We start from the raw sequence: 27856 nt of genomic DNA, 5'->3' as shown, positions 1-27856 counted from the left end.
CGATTTTAGGTGCCCTCTACCACGCACTTCAATGACTTGCAGAGTACGTACGCAGATGAAGTGGCAGTAGAGCGTTTTAGCATGTGACTGTCACTCGTGGCGGCGGCGTAAACATACCCTCTGATGAAGCGTACAGTAGAGATCGAGGCATGCGAATTACAAAAAGGGGTTTGCTCTAGCGAGAGGACATGTGTGCGCGGAGAGCGAGCGATTTAAAGGGAGCTGAGACAAAGGCGGAGGCGTGTTAGCAGCCGGCGCTGGCCTTGGGCGGCCGGCCGGCTAGGGCCGCGTGACTGCGGCGGCGGCTGCGATGCGCGCCCACTCGCCGGCGCCCTGGCTGCTCACCTGGCACTTTGAGAGCGCGCCCGATCTCCTCCCACGCCTCCATGCGCATCCGCGGGTCCTTGTAGTGGAACGACGTCTTGTCGTAGAGGATGTTGTGCTGGTACACCTGCGCGATGAGCTGCTCCTCGGTGAAGGGCGGCTGGTGCGCGGCCGCGCCGGCCGGCGTGGACGTGGCTGAGGCTGCTGCGGCGGCCGCCATGGTCGGCAATGCGTCGCACACTGGCCGGCTCTGGCAGCCGCGGCGCGGCGCGCCACGCTACGCAACGCCGGCTTGCGTCACGTGCTCCCCTCGCTTCGCCTCGCCCGCGGCCGGCGACGCCATCACGCTGCCGTGCCGCCGCCGCCGCCGCAGCGTCGCCTTCTTCCTTTTGGCGCGGCCGTGGCCACAGCCGGCCGGCCCGTGGTTTTCCTGCCGCCGCGCAGCGCCGCTCCCAGGCGTCGCTTTCCAGCCGACGGACGCGGCCGGCCACCGACTGCGCCGCCACCGCCACGTTGCCGCATCTGCCGGCTCTGCGTCGTGGCGCGTTCCACGCTCGTAGACCTGCTAAATATAAACCCACCTAGACAGCACGCTGGGACTAGTGTAGCGTTCGCGTGTTGGACAGGGGCGAATCTGTGTAAACATGATTTCTTCGTGTCTTGCTTGCAGTTCACAGATTAGCTATTACTGTATATTTCGTACTTCGTAGCATTACATTTGCATAATATTTCCTCAGAAATCACATGTAACTGCAAGCTTGACAAGCATGCATGCTGAAGCACTTTACACAAGCATGCTTGACTATATGGGTTTTATCAACGCTCAATGTGTATAACATAGCTAGTTTCGTCAAATATTTAGCATCTGTTTGACGTGTTTGTCAAACATAGACAACCGTTTGACGTGTTTGAGAGAAATTTTGAATGATGACGGATTTGATATGATGGCGGACGCTGTTTGTGTTGTTTCGCTGCGCATATTTAGGGAGCAAGAGTTTTTCGACTGTATCGTAGTAAGTTCCCGCAGCGCAAAGTATGATCGAAAGAGTTGTTGTTGTGGTCTTCAGTCCTGAGACTGGTTTGATGCAGCTCTCCATGCTACTCTATCCTGTGCAAGCTTCTTCATCTCCCAGTACTTACTGCAACCTACATCCTTCTGAATCTGTTTAGTGTATTCATCTCTTGGTCTCCCTCTACGATTTTTACCCTCCACGCTGCCCTCCAATGCTAAATTTGTGATACCTTGATGCCTCTCATGTCCAAATTTTCGGATAATATGTGATGTATCGCACTTTTTGAAATGCCTACTATATCTGCTAGCTCACGCGCTTTCAGTCGACGATCATCCAATACCGCTTTGTGGATTTTCTTCACCATTTCTGGAGTCGTCACCTCATTTGGTGGAGCACTGCATTGCTCGTCTTGGCAACTCGTACGGCCTCATTTAAACTCAGCTACCCAATATTTAACTGTTGTCAACGAAGGAGCAGATTCTTCCGAAGTAGAATCTAGCGCAGTTTTAATATTGGTTGCGCTGAGGCCTTCTACAAAAAAATATTGTATCACATAACGATGACCAATTTCATCAGGTTACCTTCCATTCAGAAGGCTGCTGCACTCAGCGACTGTTATATTGACTTGTAAATAATAGATTTCACCTATCAGTCGTCCTTCTTAAATTTTATTGGCAGATCTAGATGTCAGCTAGAAACTAGCCATTCTCAATGCACTATCATTTTTGATCAATGCATGTAATGCCTGTTGGTCGGGCTTTATCCGTAGTTCATTGAACTGTGAGCGAAGCCCAACAGGCATTACATGCATTGATCAAAAATGATAGTGCATTGAGAATGGCTAGTTTCTAGCTGAAATGTAGGTCTTCCAATAAAATTTAAGAAGGGCGACTGATAGCTGAAATCTGTTATTTACAAGATGACCAATTTCCTCCATTTTCACAAGTTCACTCACAGCGTTCACTATTGATGGCTGCCAGACAAATACTAAACAGTTTGGCGCCTTCAAACTTGAAACATATGCTTCATAGATCGTATACTTTCTAATCCAGATATTTTTCAACGACGACTGCCATCTCTCGGTCACGTCGGATACGTACAGCACCACCCTCGTAAAACTAATAAACTAAATTGTAAGCAGTTGTTTTTTTTTTTTTTCTAGCGACCATTCACAAAAATGGGCAACTATATAAACTTACGCAGATTAATGGTAGTGTGGCAGTGCGGCCATCCCCCCTGTCTCCGGCCCAATTCTCCTGAAATCTTGACTGCGGTGCCAGACTGATCTGTAGCGTAGCTTGAGCTCTAGATTAGTAACAATTTGAAAACTTGTTTTTTTAACACGTGCTTCACAGTCCTGATGTGTTTGAAGAGACTGACACTACCGCCATAAGCTGCTTTTAGACGGCCCACCCTGTTGAAAGGCAGCAATACATTCATGGGGGTTCAACTGTACGTAAAATTTCTCAGTTTCGCGTATACGCGGCAGTGTTTAGGTGGTGTTTAAAAAATATGGGACCTACAACCCGACTTGCTGACACGGCACAACACACTGATTTTTTTCTCTGTGAAGAGGTTCCTCATTAATCGCATAGGGATTGTTGTTATCTAGTACGAGGTGCATTCAAGTTCTAAGGCCTCCAATTGTTTTTCTCCGGACTGGAAAGAGATAGAAACATGCGTATTGTTTTAAAATGAGGCCGCGTTCATTGTCAATACTTCCCAGAGATGGCAGCACCCTACGGCAGATGGAATTTTACCGCCAGCGGCGAGAATGAGAACTGTTTTAAATACTTAAAATGGCGACGTTTTCCTTACTTGAACAGCGTGCAATTATTCGTTTTCTGAATTTGCGTGGTGTGAAACCAATTGAAATTCATTGACAGTTGAAGGAGACATGTGGTGATGGAGTTATGGATGTGTCGAAAGTGCGTTCGTGGGTGCGACAGTTTAATGAAGGCAGAACATCGTGTGACAACAAACCGTAACAACCTCGGGCTCGCACAGGCCGGTCTGACGACATGATCGAGAAAGTGGAGAGAATTGTTTTGGGGGATCGCCGAATGACTGTTGAACAGATCGCCTCCAGAGTTGGCATTTCTGTGGGTTCTGTGCACACAATCCTGCATGACGACCTGAAAATGCGAAAAGTGTCATCCAGGTGGGTGCCACGAATGCTGACGGACGACCACACGGCTGCCCGTGTGGCATGTTGTCAAGCAATGTTGACGCGCAACGACAGCATGAATGGGACTTTCTTTTCGTCGGTTGTGACAATGGATGAGACGTGGATGCCATTTTTCAATCCAGAAACAAAGCGCCAGTCAGCTCAATGGAAGCACACAGATTCACCGCCACCAAAAAAATTTCGGATAACCGCCACTGCTGAAAAAATGATGGTGTCCATGTTCTGGGACAGCGAGGGCGTAATCCTTACCCATTGCGTTCCAAAGGGCACTACGGTAACAGGTACATCCTACGAAAATGTTTTGAAGAACAAATTCCTTCCTGCACTGCAACAAAAACGTTCGGGAAGGGCTGCGCGTGTGCTGTTTCACCAAGACAACGCACCCGCACATCGAGCTAACGTTAAGCAACAGTTTCTTCGTGATATCAACTTTGAAGTGATTCCTCATGCTCCCTGCTCACCTGACCTGGCTCCTAGTGACTTTTGGCTTTTTCCAACAATGAAAGACAATCTCCGTGGCCGCACATTCACCAGCCGTGCTGCTATTGCCTCAGCGATTTTCCAGTGGTCAAAACAGACTCCTAAAGAAGCCTTCGCCGCTGCCATGGAATCATGGCGTCAGCGTTGTGAAAAATGTGTACGTCTGCAGGGCGATTACGTCGAGAAGTAACGCCAGTTTCATCGATTTCGGGTGAGTAGTGAATTAGAAAAAAAATCGGAGGCCTTAGAACTTGAATGCACCTCGTATCTGGTGTTTTGGGAGTTCACGTGTTCAAAAAAATGGCTCTGAGCACTATGGGACTTAACATCTATGGTCATCAGTCCCCTAGAACTTAGAACTACTTAAACCTAACTAACCTAAGGACAGCACACAACACCCAGCCATCACGAGGCACAGAAAATCCCTGACCCCGCCGGGAATCGAACCCGGGCGTGGGAAGCGAGAACGCTACCGCACGACCACGAGATGCGGGCGGAGTTCACGTGTCCTTTCAGGTGGAACAACGCTTCATCACTCATGAATTACAGCAGCGCATCCAACGTTTTGCCTTATTTTCCTCGTTCCGTCCTTTGACCCATGACATTTTGTAGAGCTTCATCTTTATATGGTATAAAACGCGTTGACGAGACCTACGCTACACGTTAACTTGTTGCGACAGTTTACGTGCCGACTTCTTTGGACTACGGGCCATTCGTGCTCGAATATCCGCGATCCCATCAGGTGTACGAACGGACGAGGCTCGCTTCTTTGGGTTTGCAGCTGACCATATAGTAGCCCACTTTGTCACCAAATTCTTTATACTGCCCTTTGCTGGTATGGAAGCGACAGCAAACTTCTTTGCAACAGGTCCTGCGTTTCCTTTAATGAACCGGTAGAAACGTACGCCTTCACTGTTGCGATTCTTTCTTGAAGAGGATACATCTCGCTGAGATATTTAATTCTCACGTCGTAACCTAGTCGCAATTCGTGTTGACAGTATTAAATGTAGTCGCAACAGCTTCGAAACTTCAGAGGACAGTAGGTGGGCGACGACGATCAGACTCCGTGCTTGGGGCCGAATTTTCGTGCGCCACCCTGTAGTACCATCTAGCGGAATCCAAAAATCTCAACGTTAAGATTTTCTTAAGAGTGTAGCTTTACTGCTCAGTAACAAACAAAAATATTTGGAGACAATAATGTTTTAAGATGTGCTTCATTTTAATTAACGTATTGAATTCGGCCGTGAACTAAGTAAAGGTGGTCGCTTACACAATGTGTCAAAAGTTTTCAGTCACCCACCACAACTATGGATCTGTGGTTACAACAGAGATATCGTTCTGAATATTCTGTCATAACCCCGGTTCCAATAATAAGTATAAACATGTAAAGGCTAAGCTCCTCTGTTGCATATTTGACTGGTTGTTCGTATAGAAAGGCGCTAATGAGTATCCACAACAACACTGACGTTCTTTTGCCTAAGACAGTTCCATTCGAGTTGGCCTCAGAATGTGTTTGATTAGCAATCAGTCCGTAATAGTTTACAGTACACTGTGTGCATCTACCAGTGTGTTGTACCTAATCAGGTTCATACCGTCTTATGTTCCAGTGGGACGGAAACAGAAGATTGGAAATGAAAAACGTGCTGCAAATGTAGCTCTGCATCGAGAAGGCAGAATATTCTAGTAGGACAGTAGCACGATCTACAGTGGTGTACACATTGCAGCGATGCTAGCGAGGAAGTAAATAGTACTCAAGTTTGTCTCAACAGTGCAATGCCGTCTTTATGAACAAGATTTAAAAGGTTGCATAGCGGAAAAAAACTTTATTATGCAGACAAAATAAGGTGAAACGGTTGCAATGGCCACAGCAAAATACAAACTGGAATGTGCAGCAGCGGTCGAAGGTGTTGTTCACGGACGAATCTAAGTCTCAGGTATTTGGAAGCCATCGTCCAATAGTTGGACAAAGTGTGAAGAATCAGCGTGTGACGCCAACGGCGAAACAGGGTGGAGGGTCGATCATGATGTGGGGATGTTTTGTGGGTGATAAGAGTCGGTCATTTAGTGAGAATTAATGGAACATTAAAGAAAGAAGGATATCATCACAGGATACTGATCGACAACGCAGTTGTGCTGCAGGACAGTGATCCCACACATGCTTCTAAATTGTGCAGAGGGTGTGTCAATAGAAAAGAGAAATATGGGGAATTGAAGAATATGATTTGCCCAAGTAAGTCACATGACTTAAATCCCATTGACCTCTTATGGGATGAACTTGACAGGGAAACCAGAAAACTGCAGTTACCTAATGATGATCCATAATTTACAGACGTGTTGGACATTAATACCTGCAAAAAGAACACAAAATCCTATCTCCAGAATTACAAGAGTTTGTGGTTCAAATGGCTCTGAGCACTATGGGACTTAACATCTAAGGTCATCAGTCCCCTAGAACTTAGAACTACTTTAACCTAAGGACAGCACACACATCCATGCCCGAGGCAGGATTCGAACCTGCGACCGTAGCGGTCACGCGGTTCCAGACTGTAGCGCCTTTAACCGCTTGGCTACCCCGGCCGGCGCAAGAGTTTGTGCACCTGTTCTGAGGGCAAAAGGTTGGATACTTTGAATAGAGTAAAGTCTAAAAATATTGTGTTGTACTTAATGATATGAGAGCGAAAATATTTATTTTGCTGGTGTATTTAGTTTGTACGATGTGTTTATACATTGAAATAAAGTATACAGTTCTTATCATGGATGATCGAAAAGTTATGACCGGTAGTGTACCAGAGGGGTGGACAATCTGGAAATTGATAAAAGGTGGCGTAGGTTGCATGTCGTAAACACACACGTTATATTTATTTTCACGTGATCACGTATTTTATACATTATTTTCTCGTAAATTTCTCCCCTATATTGAAAAAAAAAAGTTTTATGCACTGAAAGAATTAATAAGTTTTTTTAACCAGATTCGCATGTCGTTCATGTGCAGTATGATGACGCAGGCTGTTCATCAGCGTTATAGTTAGCTTAAAATTAGTTGATACTTTTGACGTTTGGGCCACCGGAGGGGACCTGACGCCGTTGCCCACGTAACACCAGTTTGCGAGTCGGCTATCCCTACGACACCAGCGGTTCGGTTGGTAAGGCATCCCTGGTGCCCCGTCGTGGAAAAACAGATTACCACGTGCTGTGACGCATCTATGTTCGTCATCTCTCGTTATAGAGTCGTATTTTCTGGCGCTAAATTGTTGTTCCGTCGTCAGATATTCAAATGGCTCTGAGCACTATGGGACTTAACGTCTGAGGTCATCAGTCCCCTAGAACTTAGAACTACTTAAACCTAACTAACCTAAGGACATCTCACACATGCATGCGCAAGGCAGGATTCTAACCTGCGACAGTAGCGGTCGCGCGGTTCCAGACTGTAGCGCCTAGAACCGCTCGGCCACGCCGGTCGGCTCGTCAGGTATTGTGAGCAAGTGTTTTGTGTAGGCGTACCACTAATAACAGTGCATCGTGCTTGAACACACAAGGTTCGCAATAAAAGTGGTCGTTAGGGAACGCATTCACTGGCAGCGAAGATAATGTTATGTTGCAAAATATTCCTCCGTACTCGACGATAATAATGGACAGTACTCCATAACACTCTGTTGTGACGGGTAAAGCTACAACAATGCAGTGGATGAAAGCGGATATAAAGAAATTTGAACTGAAGACAGATAGCGATATCCCTCCAAGTTTAAAGAATAATTTGTGATCTACATTTCATATGAATCAATAAATAACCTACCATGCACCAAACGCAAATTCATAGCGACCCTTATTTTTCACTGCAAACTTTTTAAGAATTTCTTGCAGTAGTTTGCCTAATATCGAAATTCTACAATAACATGAGCATTAATGAAATTATGGGCTGTTCATCATGAAGCTGACGAATTAGCCTGTGAGATGTGGAAGATTCAAATGTTCTTAGCTAATAGTTTCGTTACAGTCGTTTGAGAAAGATTGCAGATCGGCAGGCTTGCAGTTCACGCAAACGTGTAGGCCTGGCATTATCGTCAACTGCTGACGCGCCCGGCTCACGCTGGCAACTACGCTTCCCCCCCACTCGCTCAGTACTGAATTGTCAAAAGTCGCAACTAATTTTAAACGCACTATAGTTCGACCGAAGTTGTTTCCGCCTAACAATCCAAATAAACTACTATCTTTTTCAGCTGCGTTCTTGTTCGAGACATTTATCGCCATCGTCTGCAGACGAACAAACGGCGATGATTTCGACGTCAGAAATCATACGTTAGCCAGCGTCATTTCGGAGCCAGTCATATATGTCATTAGCACTTGCGTCAGAACATTCTGTGTCTATGTACACAACAGTTTCTTTCTCTTTGATGTCGCTTTGCACTAGCAACAAGCAGGGTCAAAACAGTAGTGTACAGCTCATTTACTATGTTAACTGATTCTGTGCAGGATCTATTTAGGACGGTTGGCTGAATTTGAATTTAATTATTGGCGTCGTCAATTGTTGCCGCAGTTGCATCCAGAGTATCAGATATTGTACAGTTAAAGTACTACGAAAATAATTAAAGAAATCGACTTGGATGAACAGATCTGGATTACTGAAAGCCGGACAAGAGTTAACTCTGTATGTACAGTCCTCACCTCTCTTAAAATGCAAATTTAGCAGTAAAACTTGCCGGAACAAAGGACCTATAACGCTATTGTTGTCAATAATGCTAGAAAGAGTAAATGGTAATAATGAAACCTTGTTACCCGAAGGGTTCTTGGTCGTTTGGCTGGTCTGGTTTTGCTTGCTGCATAATCAGGGCAACCCGCATCGTCTTTGTGCTGAGCTAGTTCCATTGTGTGCACTGCCCTACCTCCTCCGTCTATCCACTCCGCTGTTGTGCGTCTCCCTCCCTAGTTTCACGATTCAAAAGTTATACGTAATATTATAATGAAATGCCTCGTACATCTACAATTTGACCATTGCGTTGCCACCGGGTGATCACCTGGTCGTAACTAGCAACAATTTGTAGCTCCTTGTTTTTCTTCAATGCCAGACGCGTCTGTTACAGAGCCTGCAAATGATGGGAAATCGCTACACCACGACGTGGAAATTACATTGAAATAAGTAATAATTTTTGTGGCTGTGTACTAAAAATCGTCAGCTGCAGTGAATGAAGTAGGCTGTTTACGACATGTTGTTGTTGTTGTTGTTGTTGTTGTGGTGGTCTTCAGTCCTGAGACTGGTTTGATGCAGCTCTCCATGCTACCCTATCGTGTGCAAGTTTCTTCATCTCCCAGTACCTACTGCAACCTACATCCTTCTGAATCTGCTTAGTGTATTCATCTCTTGGTCTCCCTCTACGATTTTTACCCTCCACGCTGCCCTCCAATGCTAAATTTGTGATCCCTTGATGCCTCAGAACATGTCCTACCAACCGGTCCCTTCTTCTTGTCAAGTTGTGCCACAAACTCCGCTTCTCCCCAATTCTGTTCAATACCTCCTCATTAGTTATGTGATCTACCCATCTAATCTTCAGCATTCTTCTGTAGCACCACATTCCGAAAGCTTCTATTCTCCTTCTGTCCGCACTATTTATCGTCCATGTTTCACTTCCATACATGGCTACACTCCATACAAATACTTTCAGAAACGACTTCCTGACACTTAAATTTATACTCGATATTTTTTTTACGCCATATATTTGTGGAATAGGTCAGCTTTTTTTCTGTACTTGTTCCTATCTTAACAGATCGCGCGTTAGGCCCGTGGAACAAAATATGAGGAAAGAGTCTAGCTGTTGCCAAGACAAGCTTGGGAAACTTCTTAAAATCACTCCCATGCTGTCCACCAGACCAACGGCCTTTAATTGGGGGTGCGAATGTGACCTGGGAAAATAATGCTGGTCAAAATGCGTTGGTGTAAATAGGGACTAGACGAAAAATATATAGGGCCAGATTGACAAGTGGAATAAGATAACTAATTACTTAAAAGTAACATTTTCGTACGGATGCTACTAGCACTCCACTCGGCGAGACACAAAAAACTCCATAGTGAATCAGCTGCCGTCAGTTCAGTGTGTTTGACAGAAATTTTGATGGACCGACGATGTGACAAGATGTCGGACGCTGTTTTTGTTGATGTTTCGCCGCGCCCGCGCATGTTTATCGTATGTATCGTGAGATTCCACAAGTGTGGAAATTACTATCACAACAGTATATGTATAAGAACCAAAGAGCATTGACGATTGCCAAAATGGTAGATGTGTTCTGTCTTTCCCAGCTGCATATTATGCAGGTGAACGCCGAGAAGAAAGTAGATATACTGTATTGCAGTGAGTGGAAAAAAAAACAAAAACGAAGCTCTCTGGTTCTTCCATGAGCGATGTAATGTTCCAGCATTGTGGTATTTTAGTGCACTTTCATTTGCGTTTAATGTATATATTGATCTCTCAATTTCAGCCATTCCCTGGACCAGCATCTTATTTTATTTTTCTCCCTGATGCACAATACGAAAGTAACTATTCCCATTGGCGTCAAGATCTGTCACATCATGACAGCTTCTGTAACACATGAATAAATGGACTTCAACATAAGGGGGCGTCCGTTAATTATTGTAGTGGGCGCAAAATGCCGTGACCGGTGGATGCGCAGTTGTCTGGGGAAGTGTGGGGAGAGAGGCAGTGGTGGGTGGTCGCTCACAGCGCTGTAGGGGAAATGCTAAGTGCTGGAGGGGAAGTGCCGTTCTAAACCGAAGCCTACACTTACAGTTTTGCTAAATATTAAGCGAGGCCTCTCCCATGGCCACACTTGCATGGTGACCGTTCAAAGAAATCTGTCACCTCCTCTTTGATTATTATCTATGAAAAATTCCTCCGAAAATGCAGCGATATATTTCCGCTTGGTACGTTAACCATTTGCAACTTTTCTTAGAAAAGTGGCGATTGGGGAATTTTGAGTGAAACCTACACATTTCACTTGTTGCCATTTTTTAATTTTTTTTTCAAAACTCAGCGGAGTTTACAGTGTCACACACCATTAAGATGTGCAGACACAATTTGCGAGAGAATTCTGAAACAGTGGTTTAATAAGTGAGGAACTGAGGCAAAGTAAGGTCAACATCTTATGAAAAAGTACATCCTCGGTACAAAATAGACACGTAATGACTTCACTTATGTGGCAAAACTTATAGTGTTCTCGTTTTACCAGCTGGTCGATGGCCCTTAAAAATTAGATTCTTTCATTGAAAAAGTCTGTAGTTAGTGGAATAACACAGTAGATAATGAAGTTTTGTATAATAACTGCACAGCAAAATACTCTCCTCTTTGTGTGCTATCATTTGCCAAAATCTCAATTCGATGTCTCAAAACGTTTATGAAATACGAGGAATGTTGTGGATATATCACTCTGGCTTAATCGCTGGCGCGGTGCGATCGCAAATGAATGCGCTACGTCAGATCAATTTTCTCGAGACTGGTGACAGAGAGAGACCACCAACCAAGTCTAGAGAAAAATTCAGTATCTTGGCTAAGTTTCACACGCAGCCACATAATATGTAATATGCATGAGACTCAAAATCACAGCCACCCCTATTTTCGATTGCAAACTTTTTCGAATTTCGTGCAGTGTCTAACTACGGCGTTGTTGTTGTTGTGGTCTTCAGTCCTGAGACTGGTTTGATGCAGCTCTCCATGCTACTCTATCCTGTGCAAGCTTCTTCATCTTCCAGTACCTACTGCAGCCTACATCCTTCTGAATCTGCTTCGTGTATTCATCTCTTGGTCTCCCTCTACGATTTTTACCCTCCACGCTGCCCTCCAGTACTAAATTGGTGATCCCTTGATGCCTCAGAACATGTCCTACCAACCGATCCCTTCTTCTAGTCAAGGTGTGCCACAAACTCCTCTTCTCTCCAATTCTATTCAGTACCTCTTCATTAGTTCAAATGGGTCAAATGGCTCTCAGCACTATGGGACTCAACTGCTGTGGTCATTAGTCCCCTAGAACTTAGAACTACTTAAACCTAACTAACCTAAGGACATCACACACATCCATGCCCGAGGCAGGATTCGAACCTGCGACCGTAGCAGTCGCACGGTTCCGGACTGCGCGCCTAGAACCGCGAGACCACCGCGGCCGGCTCTTCATTAGTTATGTGATGTACCCATCTAATCTTCAGCATTCTTCTGTAGCGCCACATTTCGAAAACTTCTATTCTTTTCTTGTCTAAACTATTTATCGTCCATTTTCACTTCCATACATGGCTACACTCCTTACAAATACTTTCAGAAACGACTTCCTGACACTTAAATCTATACTCGATGTTAACAAATTTTTCCTCTTCAGAAATGCTTTCCTTGTCATTGACAGTCGACATTTTATATCCTCTCTACTTCGACCATCATGTTATTTTGCTCCCCAAATAGCAAAACTCCTTTACTACTTTAAGTGTCTCATTTCCTAATATGATTCCCTCAGCATTACCCGACTTAATTCGACTACATTCTATTATCCTCGTTTTGCTTTCTTTTATTGTTCATCTTATACCCTCCTTTCAAGACACTGTCCATTCCTTCAACTGCTCTTCCAACTCCGTTGCTGTCTCTGACAGAATTACAATGTCATCGGCAAACCTCAAAGTTTTTATTTCTTCTCCATGGATTTTAATACCTACTCCGAATATTTATTTTGTTTCCTTTACTGCTTGCTCAATATACAGATTGAATAACATCGGGGATAGGCTACAACCCTGTCTTATTCCCTTCCCAACCACTGCTTCCCTTTCATGCCCCTCGACTCTTATAACTGACATCTGGTTTCTGTACAAATTGAAATAGCCTTTCGCTCCCTGTATTTGACCCGAGCCACTTCCACGATAATATCATCATAATTGTAACCATTAACGAAATGATGGGTACATCATAATCAACCTGACGTATAAATCTGCAAGTAAAGAAAAAATGAATTTCTTTACCGAATGGGTTCTGTAAAATCGTTTGAAAAAGATTGCACAGTGTGCGCGTCGATTCTGTCATCGCCGACCGGCCGAAAGGTGGCTAACGCTTGTCGGTCTCCCCTGCTGAACAAACGAGTGAACTCGCCCAGCTCTTTGGACGAAAACTGGTCACTGCTCATGGGCTACCGTATCCTCCACAAGCCATACGTGAGGCAGTTAGGGTTGGGGGAGGGGAGAGGGGGTCAGCCAAATCTCACGACATCTCACCGAGGGGGAAGGGAGGGGTTGTAAAAACGCCAAAATCGCCTCACGTAATTAATGGGCGCCCCCCTAACGAACTGTTGATTGTGGCAACTTCATGACATCAGCGACCGTAGGCAATGTAGCTACTGGTTTCAGAGAACGTGAGATCGACCCTTACGATCCCCTTGTGTTCAATGAACGTGATTTTTCTGCGGCGAAAACCACACATCGTGCTCTTGTTACAGATGTGCCGGAACTGAAAATGATACCTGCTCAGCCTGCAGCACCTGAAAGCCAAACCACGGGCATTGCTAATGAATCTCGTGATGAACATGTGGACACCAAAATGAAGAATTAAGACCTTCAGCAAATGATGCTCCCAGGAAGCCTTAATTATACATTTGGTGTCTGTTCTTTTGGCCGTGTCTGAAAGAGCAGACACCACATATACAGGGTGGTCCATTGATAGTTACCGGGTCAAATATCTCACGAAATAAGCATCAAACGAAAAAACTACAAAGACTACAAAGTACGAAACTCATATAGCTTGAAGGAGGAAACCAGATGGCGCTATGGTTGGCCCGCTAGATGGCGCTGCCATAGGTCAAACGGATATCAACTGCATTTTTTAAAATAGGAACCGCCATTTTTTATTACATATTCGTGTAGTTCGTAAAGAAATATGAATGTTTTAGTTGGACCACTTTTTTCGCTTTGTGATAGATAGCGCTGTAATAGTCACAAACGTATAAGTACGTGGTATCACGTAACATTCCGCCAGCGCTGACGGTATTTGCTTCGTGATACATTACCAGTGTTAAAATGGACCGTTTACCAGTTGCGGAAAAGATGGATATCGTGTTTATGTATGGCTATTGTGATCAACATGCCCAACGGGCGTGTGCTATGTATGCTGCTCGGTATCCTGGACGACATCATTCAAGTGTCCGGACCGTTCGCCGGATAGTTAACGTTATTTAAGGAAACCGGAAGTGTTCAGCCACATGTGAAACGTCAACCACGACCTGCAACAAATGATGTGGCCCAAGTAGGTGTTTTAGTTGCTGTCGCGGCTAATCCGCACATCAGTAGCAGAAAAATTGCGCGAGAAACGGGAATCTGAAAAACGTCGGTGTTGAGAATGCTACATCAACATCGAGTCCACCTGTACCATATTTCTATGCACCAGGAATTGCATGGCTACGACTTTGAACGTCGTGTACAGTTCTGCCACTGGGCACAAGAGAAATTACGGGACGATGACAAATTTTTTGCACGCGTTCTATTTAGCGACGAAGCGTCATTCACCAACAGCGGTAACGAAAACCGGCATAATATGCACTATTGGGCATCGGAAAATCCACGATGACTGCGACAAGTGGAACATCAGCGGCATTATGGGAGGAAGGATAATTGGCCCCCATTTTATCGATGGCAGTCTAAATGGTGCAATGTATGCTGATTTCCTACGTAATGTTCTATCGATGTTACTACAAGGTGTTTCATTGCATGACAGAATGGCGATGTACTTCCAACATGATGGATGTCCAGCACATAACTCGTGTGCGGTTGAAGCGGTATTGAGTAGCATATTTCATGATAGGTGGATTGGTCGTCGAAGCACCATACCATGGCCCTCACGTTCACCGGATCTGACGACCCCGGATTTCTTTCTGTGGGGAAAGTTGAAGGATATTTGATATCGTGATTTATCGACAACGCCTGACAACATGCGTCAGCGCATTGTCAATGCATGTGCGAACATTACGGAAGCTAACTACTCGCTGTTGAGAGGAATGTCTTTACAGGGATTGCCAAATACATTGAGGTTGACGGGCATCATTTTGAGCATTTACTGAATTAATGTGGTATTTACAGGCAATCACGCTGTAACAGCATGCGTTCTCAGAAATAAGTTCACAAAGGTGCATGTATCACATTGGAACAACCGAAATAAAATGTTCAAACGTACCTACGTTCTGTATTTTAATTTAAAAAACCTACCTGTTACCAACTGTTCGTCTAAAATTGTGAGCCATATGTTTGTGACTATTACAGCGCCATCCATCAAAAAGCGAAAAAAGTGGTCCAAATAAAACATTCATATTTCTTTACGTACTACACGAATATGTAATAGAAAATGGAGGTCCCTATTTAGAAAAACACAGTTGATATCCATTTGACCTATGGCAGCGCTATCTAGCGGGTCAGCCATAGCGGCATCTGGTTTCCCCCTTCAAGCTAGACAAGTTTCGTTCTTTGTAGTTTTTTTTCGTTTGACGCTTATTTTGTGAGATATTTGGCCCGGTCACGATCAATGGACCACCCTGTATAATTAAGGCAAAGACTGCCAATGATCCCTTCAGTGCAGATACACAGCAAGCTTGAACTCTTGCGAGAATCGGCGAAATGCCGCGAATAATGAGGCTAACGAGTAGGGGCACTGCTTGAGTAGTGTACGGTGTTAAGTTGAGAATTTGGGTGTGACGGGAGGGCGTGCTAGGGCAATCCGTACGGTTATAGTGAGAGACTAGGGTTTGAATGCTGGTGCGGAACAAATTTTCAACTTGCCCAGATATAAACAGATGCCCACTGATGGCTATTGTCATTAATTCCTTTATGCCTTGACCATTGTTTGAAGAAAGGGAATGGGTGACAGAGCAGATAAGTCACATATACGCGAAGCGTAAATCTTAATTAACAAGGTCATGAATAAAAACCGATTTGATTGATAAGGAAGCACATAGCGTGAAACAAAATTCCAGAAAACAACAAAAGAAAAATTGGAAAGAAGCCATAATGTGGCGTCTTGCAAGTGGTGAATCTACTGTGACTCTCCACCAGGAGACACAAATGCCACACGTGGTGGGATGAAAAGTGCTCAAACTTTTGTGGAAGCAAGCCACGGTTGCAACCTCTACTGTGGTTGACGAAACGGATGTGCGAAGATCAGGAAGCAACGCCATCTCCTTCGGCGGGTTATGTTTTGCAAGTGGTGGTGAACGGAATCGAGGAGCGAACTGCTAATAAGACGTTCCTGGTTTAATCAGACTTTTATTCATGTTGGAGACAGAGGTATGGCCGCCGCTGGAGAAGAGCAGTCGACACCGGGATGTCGTTATGAGTTGTAGTGCCGCGGGAGCCGTCGTTACTCGTCGGTAGGTAGGCCTGGGCAGCGGTGTGGTTGTGATACTAAGGAATACGTAGCTTAAGGGTGCGTTTATGCCGCTACCTCGCTGCTCGACGGTCCATTGAACTCTCCCCATCGCTGCTCGCTACGATCCTCGCCAACCGATGATACGAAGCTGGTTTGTGTTCCGCGTTGCGACTATCGCCGTTAGGCCGTCCGCATACTGAGCGACTGAAAAGGAACGCAAGAGGCTGGCGATCCACATCGGCAACTGGTTGCCGACTAGCTGGCAACGCACTTCCGCACACGGCTCAAAACTTAGGAATGAGAAACTGCAGTTTCCATGTACGAGCATTGAGGAAAGGGAGTGTTGTTTGTCGCACCCGTGCATATTTTACTTAAACTCGGAATGTAGAGTAGGCCACAGGTTCACGCTCATTGGAAAATGAGGTTCTCTATTATTATTACACAGGAATGATTAAAGAAAATTCTGGATTCATGGGTACATCCAAAGAAATTTAACTGCAGGCAGCTTAGGAGCTGTAGCTGACATTTTAGAAATTCGTAGTTTTTTACAGAACGACGGAACAGTGCTACAGTGTTTTAACGCAATTGATTTCTTCCGCCATAACACAGCATTAGCTTTATTATGAAAACCCAAGTCTCTTGAGATTTATATACATTGAAATGTGGTGATGGTGGTTTGTGTCTTTGGAATCATTTCCGTGTGAACAGCATTGTGTTTACACGTATCGGACATTTGTGACTTTTCTGTCTTTTTCTTGGCGTTTTCAATGTTCTTTTCCACACGATAAACGCTGCTAGTCACACAAAAGAATACCGTACTTTCGGTACGATTTACAATTTTTTGTACACTTCCTTCTATTAGCGTCCCGGTAATTTTGTTGTAGACAACAGATGCACAGTACATTACACTACACATGTCATATGAAAGTGTTCAAATGGTTCAAATGGCTCTGAGCACTATGGGACTCAACTGCTGAGGTCATTAGTCCCCTAGAACTTAGAACTAGTTAAACCTAACTAACCTAAGGACATCACACACATCCATGCCCGAGGCGAAAGTGTCTCTCTACCAGACCTCTCCTGTAATACTAGGGAGCTGATAGTTGTTTAAAATGGGATGTTTTTCGACTTACTGTACAAAGCTAATATTCACAACCTGTTCGTTCATCTTCAAATTAAACCAATCCAGAGCTCGTATCGCGTGGCAACGCGTACGCCAAGTCGATGGCAATTGGTTGAGTGCACGTTGCAAGCGATTTACTAGTGAATGCCGGCCGCGGTGGTCTCGCGGTTCAGGCGCTCCGTCCGGAACCGCTTGACTGCTACGGTCGCAGGTTCGAATCCTGTCTCGGGCATGGATGTGTGTGATGTCCTTAGGTTAGTTAGGTTTAAGTAGTTCTAAGTTCTAGGGGACTGATGACCACAGATGTTAAGTCCCATAGTGCTCAGAGCCATTTGAACCATTTTTGAACTAGTGAATCACTCCGCAGTCGCGCCGTCTGCGGAGCCCTGTTGAACTACTCAGGTTGTTTCGCGATCAACCGGTTACCAACTAGCGTCGGCAATTGGCTTCATTTGTATCGCTCCGTGTGCGGAAGATCTTAAGGTAAGTACACACTTGTATACAAAATCGAGCGATTGCCTATAGACATTGTAGAAGGGACAGCCTATAGACGTGTAGCTACACAATGTATACAGACAGTCTAGATACTTTGTCTCGTGTAGACAATTTGATGCCTTGTTCCTCGATTTTTGCTAAATATGGCTGATCTTGTTGGGATCGCTGGTTGTGTAGTGATAATAATGGATAGTGAAACAATTCAACAGGAGACGACGCTAGAAACGTGAACTGTTTGCGCAAGTAGAAGCAGCTTTATTGAAACATCACTTACTGATGCTTAATATTTTTTCGCCAGCGTTTTGATAACCAACTTCTTATTAAGTGATGTTTACCAAAAAAAGAAAATAATAATAAAAAAACTGACGAAGTGTTTTCCTCGGTGCAAAGAGAATAACTGGAGGCCATGTCTATCAACTCATCCACACTACGAAACGTTGCACAACACTGTCTAAGAATTGTCACATGTCTCCCATTTCAAATGCGCGTTCTGCGATTTTGTTGCAAAACAGCGTCTAATAGACAAGAAATGTGTCTTAATTGTCTATACACAAAATCGGTCGATTGTCTATAGACACTATCTAGATACAAAAATCGCTCGACGTTGTAGTGTGTACAAGGCTTGCCGACTCTGGGCGCTGATCAGCGACAAGGTGGGCAGCTGCAACGTAGCCAGGCAGCTACCAGTCCGGGTCTGAATGTACGCCGCACCAGGAAGGTGGATGTTCTCAGAATGCCATCCAGTAGGTGAGTCGGCGGGCTGAAGACGCATGCAAACTCCTGTTCAGGCGGATGTCTGCATCTTCTGGAGCCTATGTCCAGAGCTGGCGACTGGCTGGATCATCATATAATGCAAACGGTGTGGCGCTGGTGGCGTGGCTCGGCAGGTGTGTGAGAAAAATAATGAGACTAATCGTTATCTACCAAAGTATTTTTTTTTTAAACGACAATATTGTCCCATACAAAGTAGTCCCCTACGGCAGCTATACATTGGCGGAGTCGTTCCCAGTCTTGGTAGTATTTACTTCAACTGGTAGGACCATTTAGCACGCCGGTCAGATTCTTTTGAAGGTCTCCAGTGTCCCAAAACGACGTCTTTTTAAGATATATTTCAATTTCAGGAAAAGAAAAAAATCACAAGGACTCAGATCAGGTGAACAGGGGGGGGGGGGGGGGGCTGCGGAACAACAGGAATGCCTTTTGAGGTCAAAACTGCCGTGATGGAAGTGGCGGTGTGAGATAGAGCGTTCTGAATGGTGGGCTCCATATGGTTCCCAAGTTGTGCAGCGACAGTAAACCATAAAATTACCAAATAAGCAGCAAGTAGTCGCAAAATCATGTTTTCTGTATTTGCTTTTGCTAATCGATTTCAACTGATTAACAGCCATCATCGGTGCTTTCAACGTATATGTTACCTGAGTAGTAGCCGGCCGGGGTGGCCGAGCGGTTTTAGGCGCTACAATCTGGAACCGCGCGACCGCTACGGTCGCAGGTTCGAATCCTGCCTCGGCATGGATGTGTGTGATGTCCTTAGGTTAGTTAGATTTAAGTAGTTCTAAGTTCTAGGGGACTGATGACCTCAGAAGTTAAGTCCCATAGTGCTCAGAGCCATTTGAACCAACCCTGAGTAGTAACACTGTCTAAAGCACAGGTCAAAGATTGATGTTTGACCTGAGATTTAGACAGTGTTACTACTCAGGGAACATATACATTGAAAGCACCGATGATGGCTGTTAATCAGTTGAAATCGATTTGCAAAAGTGAATAAAGAAAACATGATTTTGCGACTGGTTGCTGATTATTTGGTAATTTAATTAGATAGAGTGTTGTCATGATGCAGCATCCACTTCTCTGCAATGTCTGATATCACACGATTCCTCCTTTCGTGAGGTTTTCAGGGACATCTTTGTAAATCAACTGGTTGACAGTTTGTCGTGGAGGAACAAATTCCTAACGCACGATACCCCTAGTGTCAAAAATCCCCCTTTTTTGAAGTGGAAGGTCTCAATGAACGAACTTGTGTGTATTTGGCCTTCCAAACATTATTTGTGCCAGCTAAAAAATTGTCCTGTTGATAAGAAATGTTCGCCATAGCCGTGTTTCAACTTTTCAACGGTCACACTTGCGGATTCTCCAAGTGTAACACAAAACTTGATGGCATAACTTTGCCCTAAATTCTGCTGTTCCATTTTCGTAACACGCAACAAAAACACAACTGATGGCGCTTTCAAAAATCACGTGATGGCTGCACGGAGCTGAAACTCAGACTGGGCATCTGGAAGGCATGAACACACTGCTCTACACAAGCAGAACCACACAGCGTTGCCAGAGAGCTCGTAGTGTTGTCAGTCTCGTTACTTTTCTCACACACCTCGTACATACCTGGAGACTCCATCTGAGCGAAACTGAAAATGATCGTCTGATTTGGGGAATATCTCTTATAATCTGCTGGCCAGCACTCCTCCAACAGAAGCACACCTATCCCAGAAAAGTCAACAACTGGATTTACCCAGTCGTTGTAGATGGCTTCATTCGCCCTGCTCTTCTTGTTCAGTCAGCTCCTGAGGGAAACTAACCAGAGCTGTAATGTTACACAGCTTCACTGTTCAAATGGCACTGGCTAGCTCCTTCCGCTTTGTCAGCTTCCTAAATGAGCATATTTGCAGTCTGAATAAGTCTTCTTAGTGCTTGGTCACCATGACAAAACCTCTCTGTATGACGTTTTGCTGCATTGGCACCAGACGGTTCGGTGTCTCCGTCTATGTCGTAGCTCAGCACTCCTCTGTCGCTTCTTGCGTTAAGAGGGTAGGCAACTTAAGTTGTACCCGGCTACGCCAAATACATAATTTTGCTGGATAACGCTTTGAAGGAAGAAAACTTGTGTCTGGTTTTTGTTAATGAAAAAGAGTGATCTAGGGTTATATTAATTGTCTACACAATAATCCCTTCATTAAATACTATACAATAAGAAATACGTAGTCATGTTTAATTAATGAGTGTAGTTTCTAAGAATAAAAATAAGTATTCCACTGTTATTAGCGTTACAAGATGTGGGTTTGGCATTAACTTCCAAAATTAGCAAAAAAATAAAACTCTGCTAACCTCGTCAACATGCCCTGGCATCCTCTACCCCCCCTTTCTCTCTTTCTCTCTCTCTCTCTCTCTCTCTCTCTCCGTTTTTCCATGGCTATCCGGAGAACTTGACACTTCCCTGATGTATGACCGTTTACCTCCACAACAAGAAAACTACCGTAAAACAATAAACTGGTAGCCAAGATACCAGGAATTCTTTTTATTTCATGATTACCGGATTCGGCGAAGCTAAAGCCGCCATCATCGGATCTTAGGGTTTCGCCGAACTGGTATAAAAAGAATTCGTGCGATCTTGGCTACCAGTTTATTGTTTCACAACCATCTAGATCACTGCCACATGAGCACAAGGTGCTCCCTACGGTCCACTATGAAGTTAATTTTTCACCGTATCTCGCGAGTAATACAGTCGTTCGAAGTGGGAGACGGATGAAGAAGCCGGACGGCCTTATCACTTGACGTAGACTGCTCCGAGCCGTGGGCGTGACATGTGTAGGCGGCAGAATATCTGCGAGGCGCAGAAGGCACGTCGCGTGTTCCTCTCTCGTGCAGCATGAGGCAGGCGGGCTGACACGTCTCTTACGGCAATTGAGGGCGTTACTGCCCGCTCCAGCCAAGCGCGCAGCCACGCTCTCGAACACACAGAGGGCGTGTCACGTACGTGGTTCCGTCACCCACACGATATTTGTTACACACCCTCGCTTTTCCCGTATTCTTTCCAGACGTGCAGTGTAAACGTCAGTATCGTATTGATACTCGGTAAAACAAGGAAGATACATTGGTACCGATTGGATATAATTAAAGTGCATCTACTCACGAAGACCCAGTGTGGGGGCTGTAATTGTCGTATGGCAGCGAAATTTGACAGAGATGCTAACGCGGAACCGCTTTACGCTGAAAAAAAAAGTTCCAATTTTGGCCACCAAGCGCAAATTTGGCGCTGTACATCATCTCGTCTATGTCACCGGTGCCCATATTGATCAAATTGTGCAAGTGACGGTTAATAATAAAATCGACTATATGCCTTTTCACTTATTTGACCTTTTCTGCTCACGCCCCGTTCCTAATCCATTACGTATGGAATTTTTCTTGCATTCATAGAGCCAGATTTACACCTGGTTGCCAAAACTGGAACTGATTTTCTTTCAGCATAAATCGGTCCCGCATTAACGCTTCAGAATGTCTACTTAGCTGCCATACGATAATACAGCTGTGAGTAGCTGCGCTTTAATTATAAATGCCCGGTGCGTGCCCCAGGGAAGTTTATTGGGACCCTTTCTGTTCTTGTTGTATTAAAGGTTTGGCATCCAATATTGATAGTTCAAAAATGGTTCAAATGGCTCTGAGCACTATGGGACTTAATTTCTGAGGTCATCAGTCCCCTAGAACTTAGAACTACTTAAACCTAAGTAACCTAAGAACATCACACACATCCATGCCCGAGGCAGGATTCGAACCTGCGACCGTTGCAGTCGCGCGGTTCCGGACTGAAGCGCCTAGAACCGCCATGAGATCTTTTCGGATGTTTTGAGTGTGAAATATGTGGAGCCGGCCGGAGTGGCCGTGCGGTTCTAGGCGCTACAGTCTGGAGCCGAGCGACCGCTACGGTCGCAGGTTTGAATCCTGCCTCGGGCGTGGATGTGTGTGATGTCCATAGGTTAGTTAGGTTCAATTAGTTCTAAGTTCTAGGCGACTGATGACCTCAGAAGTTAAGTCGCATAGTGCTCAGAGCCATTTGAGCCATTTGAAATATGTGGCAGCAAAATTTGTGCCAAAGGTGTTGAAATTCAGCAACGAATGGAAGTTGCTCAGGAGTCGTTAAATGGAGTCAAAAACTTTGCAGGACTACTGAAGTGTGTCATAACAGGTGACGAAGCATGGGCGTGTGAGTATGAGTCGAAACGAAGGCTCACTCGTCCCAGTGCAGGCATTCTGGATCGCCAAATGCGGTCGAATGTGAAGGTTCCGCTCACTGTTTTCTTCGATTTTAACAGCATAATGCATCACGAATTCTTGCCAAAAGGTCAAAGGATCAATAAGGAGAACTACCTAAAACTTCAGTGCCGTTTGCTGGAAGCAGTTCGAAAACAACGTCCATATTTGTGGCGAAACAATTCATGGCTTTTGTACCACTATTACGTACATGCTCACACCTCATTGCTTGTTCGTGAATTTTTGGAGAAAATCGACAGCGTAATGTTGCCTCAGCCTTCATATTCACCAGATATGGTACCGTGTGACTTATTTTTGTTTCCAAAAGCAAAGAAAATCTTAAAGAGCCGTCGTTTTACAAGCGTAAATAAGATTAAAAGCGCATTGCTGAGACAGCCAAGTGCTATCCCAAAGATAAAGTTCCAGAAGTGTATGGGGAGTTGGTAGAAGCAAGTGCAAAAACTCTCGGGGGCTACTTTGAAGGAGACAACATTAACGTAGACGAATAAATAGAATTATTTACAAAAACTAAAATCCGCGGTAATCCTTGAACACATATCGTATGACTGTTGCCTATTAGTTCGCTGTGCTTCATGTATTATGTGTCATCTGATAAAGAAAAAACGTGTATCTCTTCCATTAAATAAAGAAAATTGGCAACTTTCAGGTCCGTCCCAGTACAAGTTCTTTCCCTTCACGCCGCAACAAATGGCTTCTTCTGCAAGAACCAAGATTTTAGAAAGCGAGTTGTATGTTGATCGTGCTTTCGCGATACAAATGCGTTAGTGCGTTTATATCGAGCGAATATCGATCGTAGGAGCTCCAATTCAGGAGTCAGATACACGGCCAATGCGACTCTTAACTCTAGTGTTAAGTCCGTAAGTGTGAGTGAGTGTACTATTAACGTTCCTTCTCGTACCATCCTTGATGGAAGAGGTAAATATTTGCCTCCCCAGGCTCCACATTCTTTCATCGTTGACGATGTAAGCGTGCCACGAGCGTCAGGCGAGAGGGAAGACTACTAATTACAAGGTCGATCAGCAGTACTATCGATAATTCAGCAGATGTGTTTCAAGGTTGAAAAACACATAGTTGCTGCAGGAATCCCGGCGAGCAGAGTTGGGGCACTTTTATTACTCGGCAAAACCGTTGAGTGGTCGGCATCTTGCAAGCGTCGAGCGGAACCGGTTCGCCAAGCGCCTGCTTGAGAAGAGGAGTGAGGCCAGACCCACGGAGCTGCAAGGAAATACTCGCCACGTGGCAGCATTCTTTCCGTACGGAGCGATTTAGACACGCTGTACGTCTGTACTCGTCTTAAACAGGGGCGAGATGGGGACTCACAGTTTGGTCGTGATTTAGAGTAAACCAGATGAGTTCACGTCCTTGTCTAGTTATTATTTATTCCAGTCCTTTTTTTATTTTCTGGTCATCTGAAGTCTGGCTTGGTGCAGCTCTACGTGCCTTTGTGTAAGTTTTATTCACATATGTATAATTACTAAAACCTACTTCCCTTTACAATATCTCCCTCGTCCCTCCTTCCCTCCCCCCAGACCTTCCTTCTATTAACAAATTGATTATTTGTTGATGCTCCAGAATCTGTCACATCAACCTGTTCCTTCTTTTAGTCAAGTTGTTCCTTAAATTTATTTTCTCCCCTATTGGTTTCAGTATCAACCAACTAGAATCTGAAGCACAATCGTGTCACAGTAGCCAAGCTCGAACATGCGGCTTCGATTAACTCCAGAAACGTTCTATGTCTGATCAGTGGGATCGCATATCTAACTGGCTTCACTACGATAACAGCGGCATCCAAGGGCCCCACCTCGCGGGGGCGCCATAGCGCGCCTGCTGACAGTGCTCCGGTCTTCCAGTACGTGACGCTAGCAGAGACGCCAGATAAATTGTTCATCCTGCGCTCACCCGAAGTAGTACTTGAGTATTGCTAATCAGTGTGGGATCTGTACCAGGTCGGGTTGACAGAGGAGGTAGAGAAGATCCAGAGAAGAGCGGCGCATTTCGTCACAGGGTTATTTGGTAAGCGTGATAGCGTTACGGAGATGTTTAGCAAACTCAAGTGGCAGACTCTGCAAGAGAGGCGCTCTACATCGCGGTGTAGATTGCTGTCCAGGTTTCGAGAGGGTGCGTTTCTGGATGAGGTGTCGAATATATTGCTTCCTCCTACTTACACCTCCCGAGGAGATCACGAATGTAAAATTAGAGAGATTCGAGTGCGCACGGAGGCTTTCCGTCAGTCGTTCTTCCCGCGAACCATACGCGACTGGAACGGGAAAGGGAGGTAATGACAGTGGCACGTAAAGTGCCCTCCGCCACACACCGTTGGGTGGCTTGCGGAGTATAAATGTAGATGGAGACGTAGTAGCTATGTGTGCGACGCTGAAATAAAAAAAATGGTTCAAATGGCTCTGAGCACTATGGGACTTAACATCTATGGTCATCAGTCGCCTAGAACTTAGAACTACTTAAACCTAACTAACCTAAGGACATCACACAACACCCAGTCATCACGAGGCAGAGAAAATCCCTGACCCCGCCGGGAATCGAACCCGGGAACCCGGGCGTGGGAAGCGAGAACGCTACCGCACGACCACGAGCTGCGGACACTGAAATAAGAAGAGAATGCAGAAAAAGTAGTAGTTCTGGGTACATTCGTTTATTGCGGATTGCGACACAGCGGGTTATTTCACACACTGTACAATGATCAAAGCAATTACTGTTATCACATGAGAATGTCAGTACGTTCATGCGATGGGTTATTTGAGAGCTGCTGAGATGAACTGAAGAGAAAGAACACTGTATTAAGGACAGCCATCTAGCAGGAAGAAAAGATTTTAGTGTCATTTGAGTTTAATCAGTTGCTAATTATTTGCTTTTTTGCGGTGGTTTGTACAATTTTAGCTACAACTGTAGCGTATACATAGAAGCGAATTTTCAGTTTTTATTTATTATTTGTGTATTGTAGATCGAACTCTGTATACAAATATTGGAGACAAGAAGTAGCAGATCTGCCTCATTTATTTGCAAGTCTTATTTCTTAAAATAATTCTGCCGCGTCTGATGAATCGAACCCATATTCCAGATAGTAATTTGCTTTGTCTGTGTTGTAAAGTTCTTGTGATTGGAGTGCAATACCAGCAACTAGTTTGAGGCAGCTGAGGAACAGTAACTTCCACATTCTCCAACGGATTGTTATCCAGAAAGTGCGTTGCTATAAGTGGTTTGAATGTGACTATGTGGAGGGGCATTTTGTTGGAACTGGGCTTCATTTAAGGCGCTCATGATTCTAATTTTAGTGGTTATTCTCTTTTCTTGGGGAATACTTCGAAGTGGGTTCAGTAGAGACATAAAAAATATTTTGTCTTTTGGCAGCCGACCAGTCACGTTGTCTTCGTTCTGCCCTTTTAAATTTTTTTCGTATGCGACTTTACGCAATAGGGTTGTTTGTTGGCCTTCATGCGCATTCGCCTTGGATTTGTTCTTGCTCTCTTATGCTCACGACCAGAAGAACCCCTGAGACTCTCCCTCCTCTTCTGCAACAAATAATGAAAGCATTAGATATTCAGGCAGAGAAAGATCTGTCCTTGCAGTGAGAGAAATTTGCATAATCTTTTGTTGAACATGATTCCCTTAAGTTGCAAAGTATATGTGCTCATTAAAATTAAGTAAAATAAAACGTTACTTAAGCACACAGTTTCAGTTTTTTCTTCCAGTCGATTGATTTCTTCCGAAAACTTTTAGAATTTGTTCCAAACACGTTCTTTTTTTTTCTTTTGCGGTTTGGATAGTACTGAGACAAATTGTCACGAATTGGTGGGTTCACCTAAATCTCGCATATAAAGATTCGGTGTCAGAATTATACACAGCGCACGTAGGCCCGCCGCACACTGCGGACAGGTGAGGCGGGTAAGAGGGGGCGGGGGAGGGGGAGGGGAGGGGCAGGGCAGTGTTCGTATGCATTCCAATGCGGGACTGAATAAAGACCCAGCAGAGACACAGAGCAGGCAGACCTCGTGCCATTCCGTCCGAGCCGCGCAGTTGCCCTCTGCCTCTGGCGCACCTGTCGTCGTGTTTCTTAAAACCGCCTCCTCTCCCCTGCCCCCACCCCATACACAGGCAGTCTCGTCCGCAGATTGTTCTGTCCGACCTTTTCGCCTGTGTGTGGGCAATGGGTTGGCGATGGGGTCTGTGATCTGGGTGCGTCGCTTTGCCCGGCGAACCTCTATCTGCTACCCCAGACCTCCGCCTGCCAGCCTGCGCTCCGTCAGCACAGGCAGGTAGGGTCCGCCAAGCAGTCGCCTGTGTCCGCACACAGTCGGTCGGGTTGGCGAGCGAGTCGGTGCACCGGTCGGGCTGTGAATGGGCGACATAACTCCTGGCTTCCGAAGACGTCTGCTGACAGCCGGGGAAAGATCTATCATTACATGCACAGAAACCCAATTATGATATAGAGAAGTAGATTAAAAGATGGCTTGACCCTTCAAAGGGAACCTCCCAATGGCTTGACCCTTCAAAGGGAACCTCCCCATCGCAACCCCCTCAGATTTAGTTATAAGTTGGCACAGTGGATAGGCCTTGAAAAACTGAACACAGATCAATCGAGAAAACAGGAAGAAGTTGTTTGGAACTATGAAAAAAATAAGCAAAATATACAAACCGAGTAATACATGCGACGGATATGCAACATCAAGGATAACATGAGCTCAGGAGCGCCGTGGTCCCGTGGTTAGCGTGAGCAAGTGAGGAACGAGAGGTCCTTGGTACAAGTCTTCCCTCGAGCGAAAAGTTTAATTTTTTATTTTCAGACAATTATTATCTGTCCGTCGGTTGTTGC

General features: G+C 45.0%; 2 protein-coding genes across 2 annotated transcripts in view; one reads left to right on the top strand and one right to left on the bottom strand.

Moving 5' to 3' along the window:
- LOC126251327 (uncharacterized) overlaps nucleotides 1-588 on the bottom strand; it is a 49624-nt gene extending 49036 nt beyond the window's left edge. Inside the window, exon 1 of the mRNA XM_049951667.1 lies at nucleotides 346-588. Coding sequence (XP_049807624.1) covers nucleotides 346-544 — 199 coding nt within the window. The 5' untranslated portion in view covers nucleotides 545-588. The remainder of the gene's footprint in view (nucleotides 1-345) is intronic.
- Nucleotides 1-27856, top strand: part of LOC126251326 (DENN domain-containing protein 5B) — a 524570-nt gene that overhangs the window by 340304 nt on the left and 156410 nt on the right. The gene's annotated exons all lie outside the window — the stretch shown is intronic.

This window comes from Schistocerca nitens, chromosome 4, assembly GCF_023898315.1.
Source record: "Schistocerca nitens isolate TAMUIC-IGC-003100 chromosome 4, iqSchNite1.1, whole genome shotgun sequence".
Classification (NCBI taxonomy): domain Eukaryota; kingdom Metazoa; phylum Arthropoda; class Insecta; order Orthoptera; family Acrididae; genus Schistocerca; species Schistocerca nitens.
The sequence above is the reverse complement of the archived record's forward strand: the minus strand, read 5'-3'. Positions and strand labels throughout refer to the sequence as shown.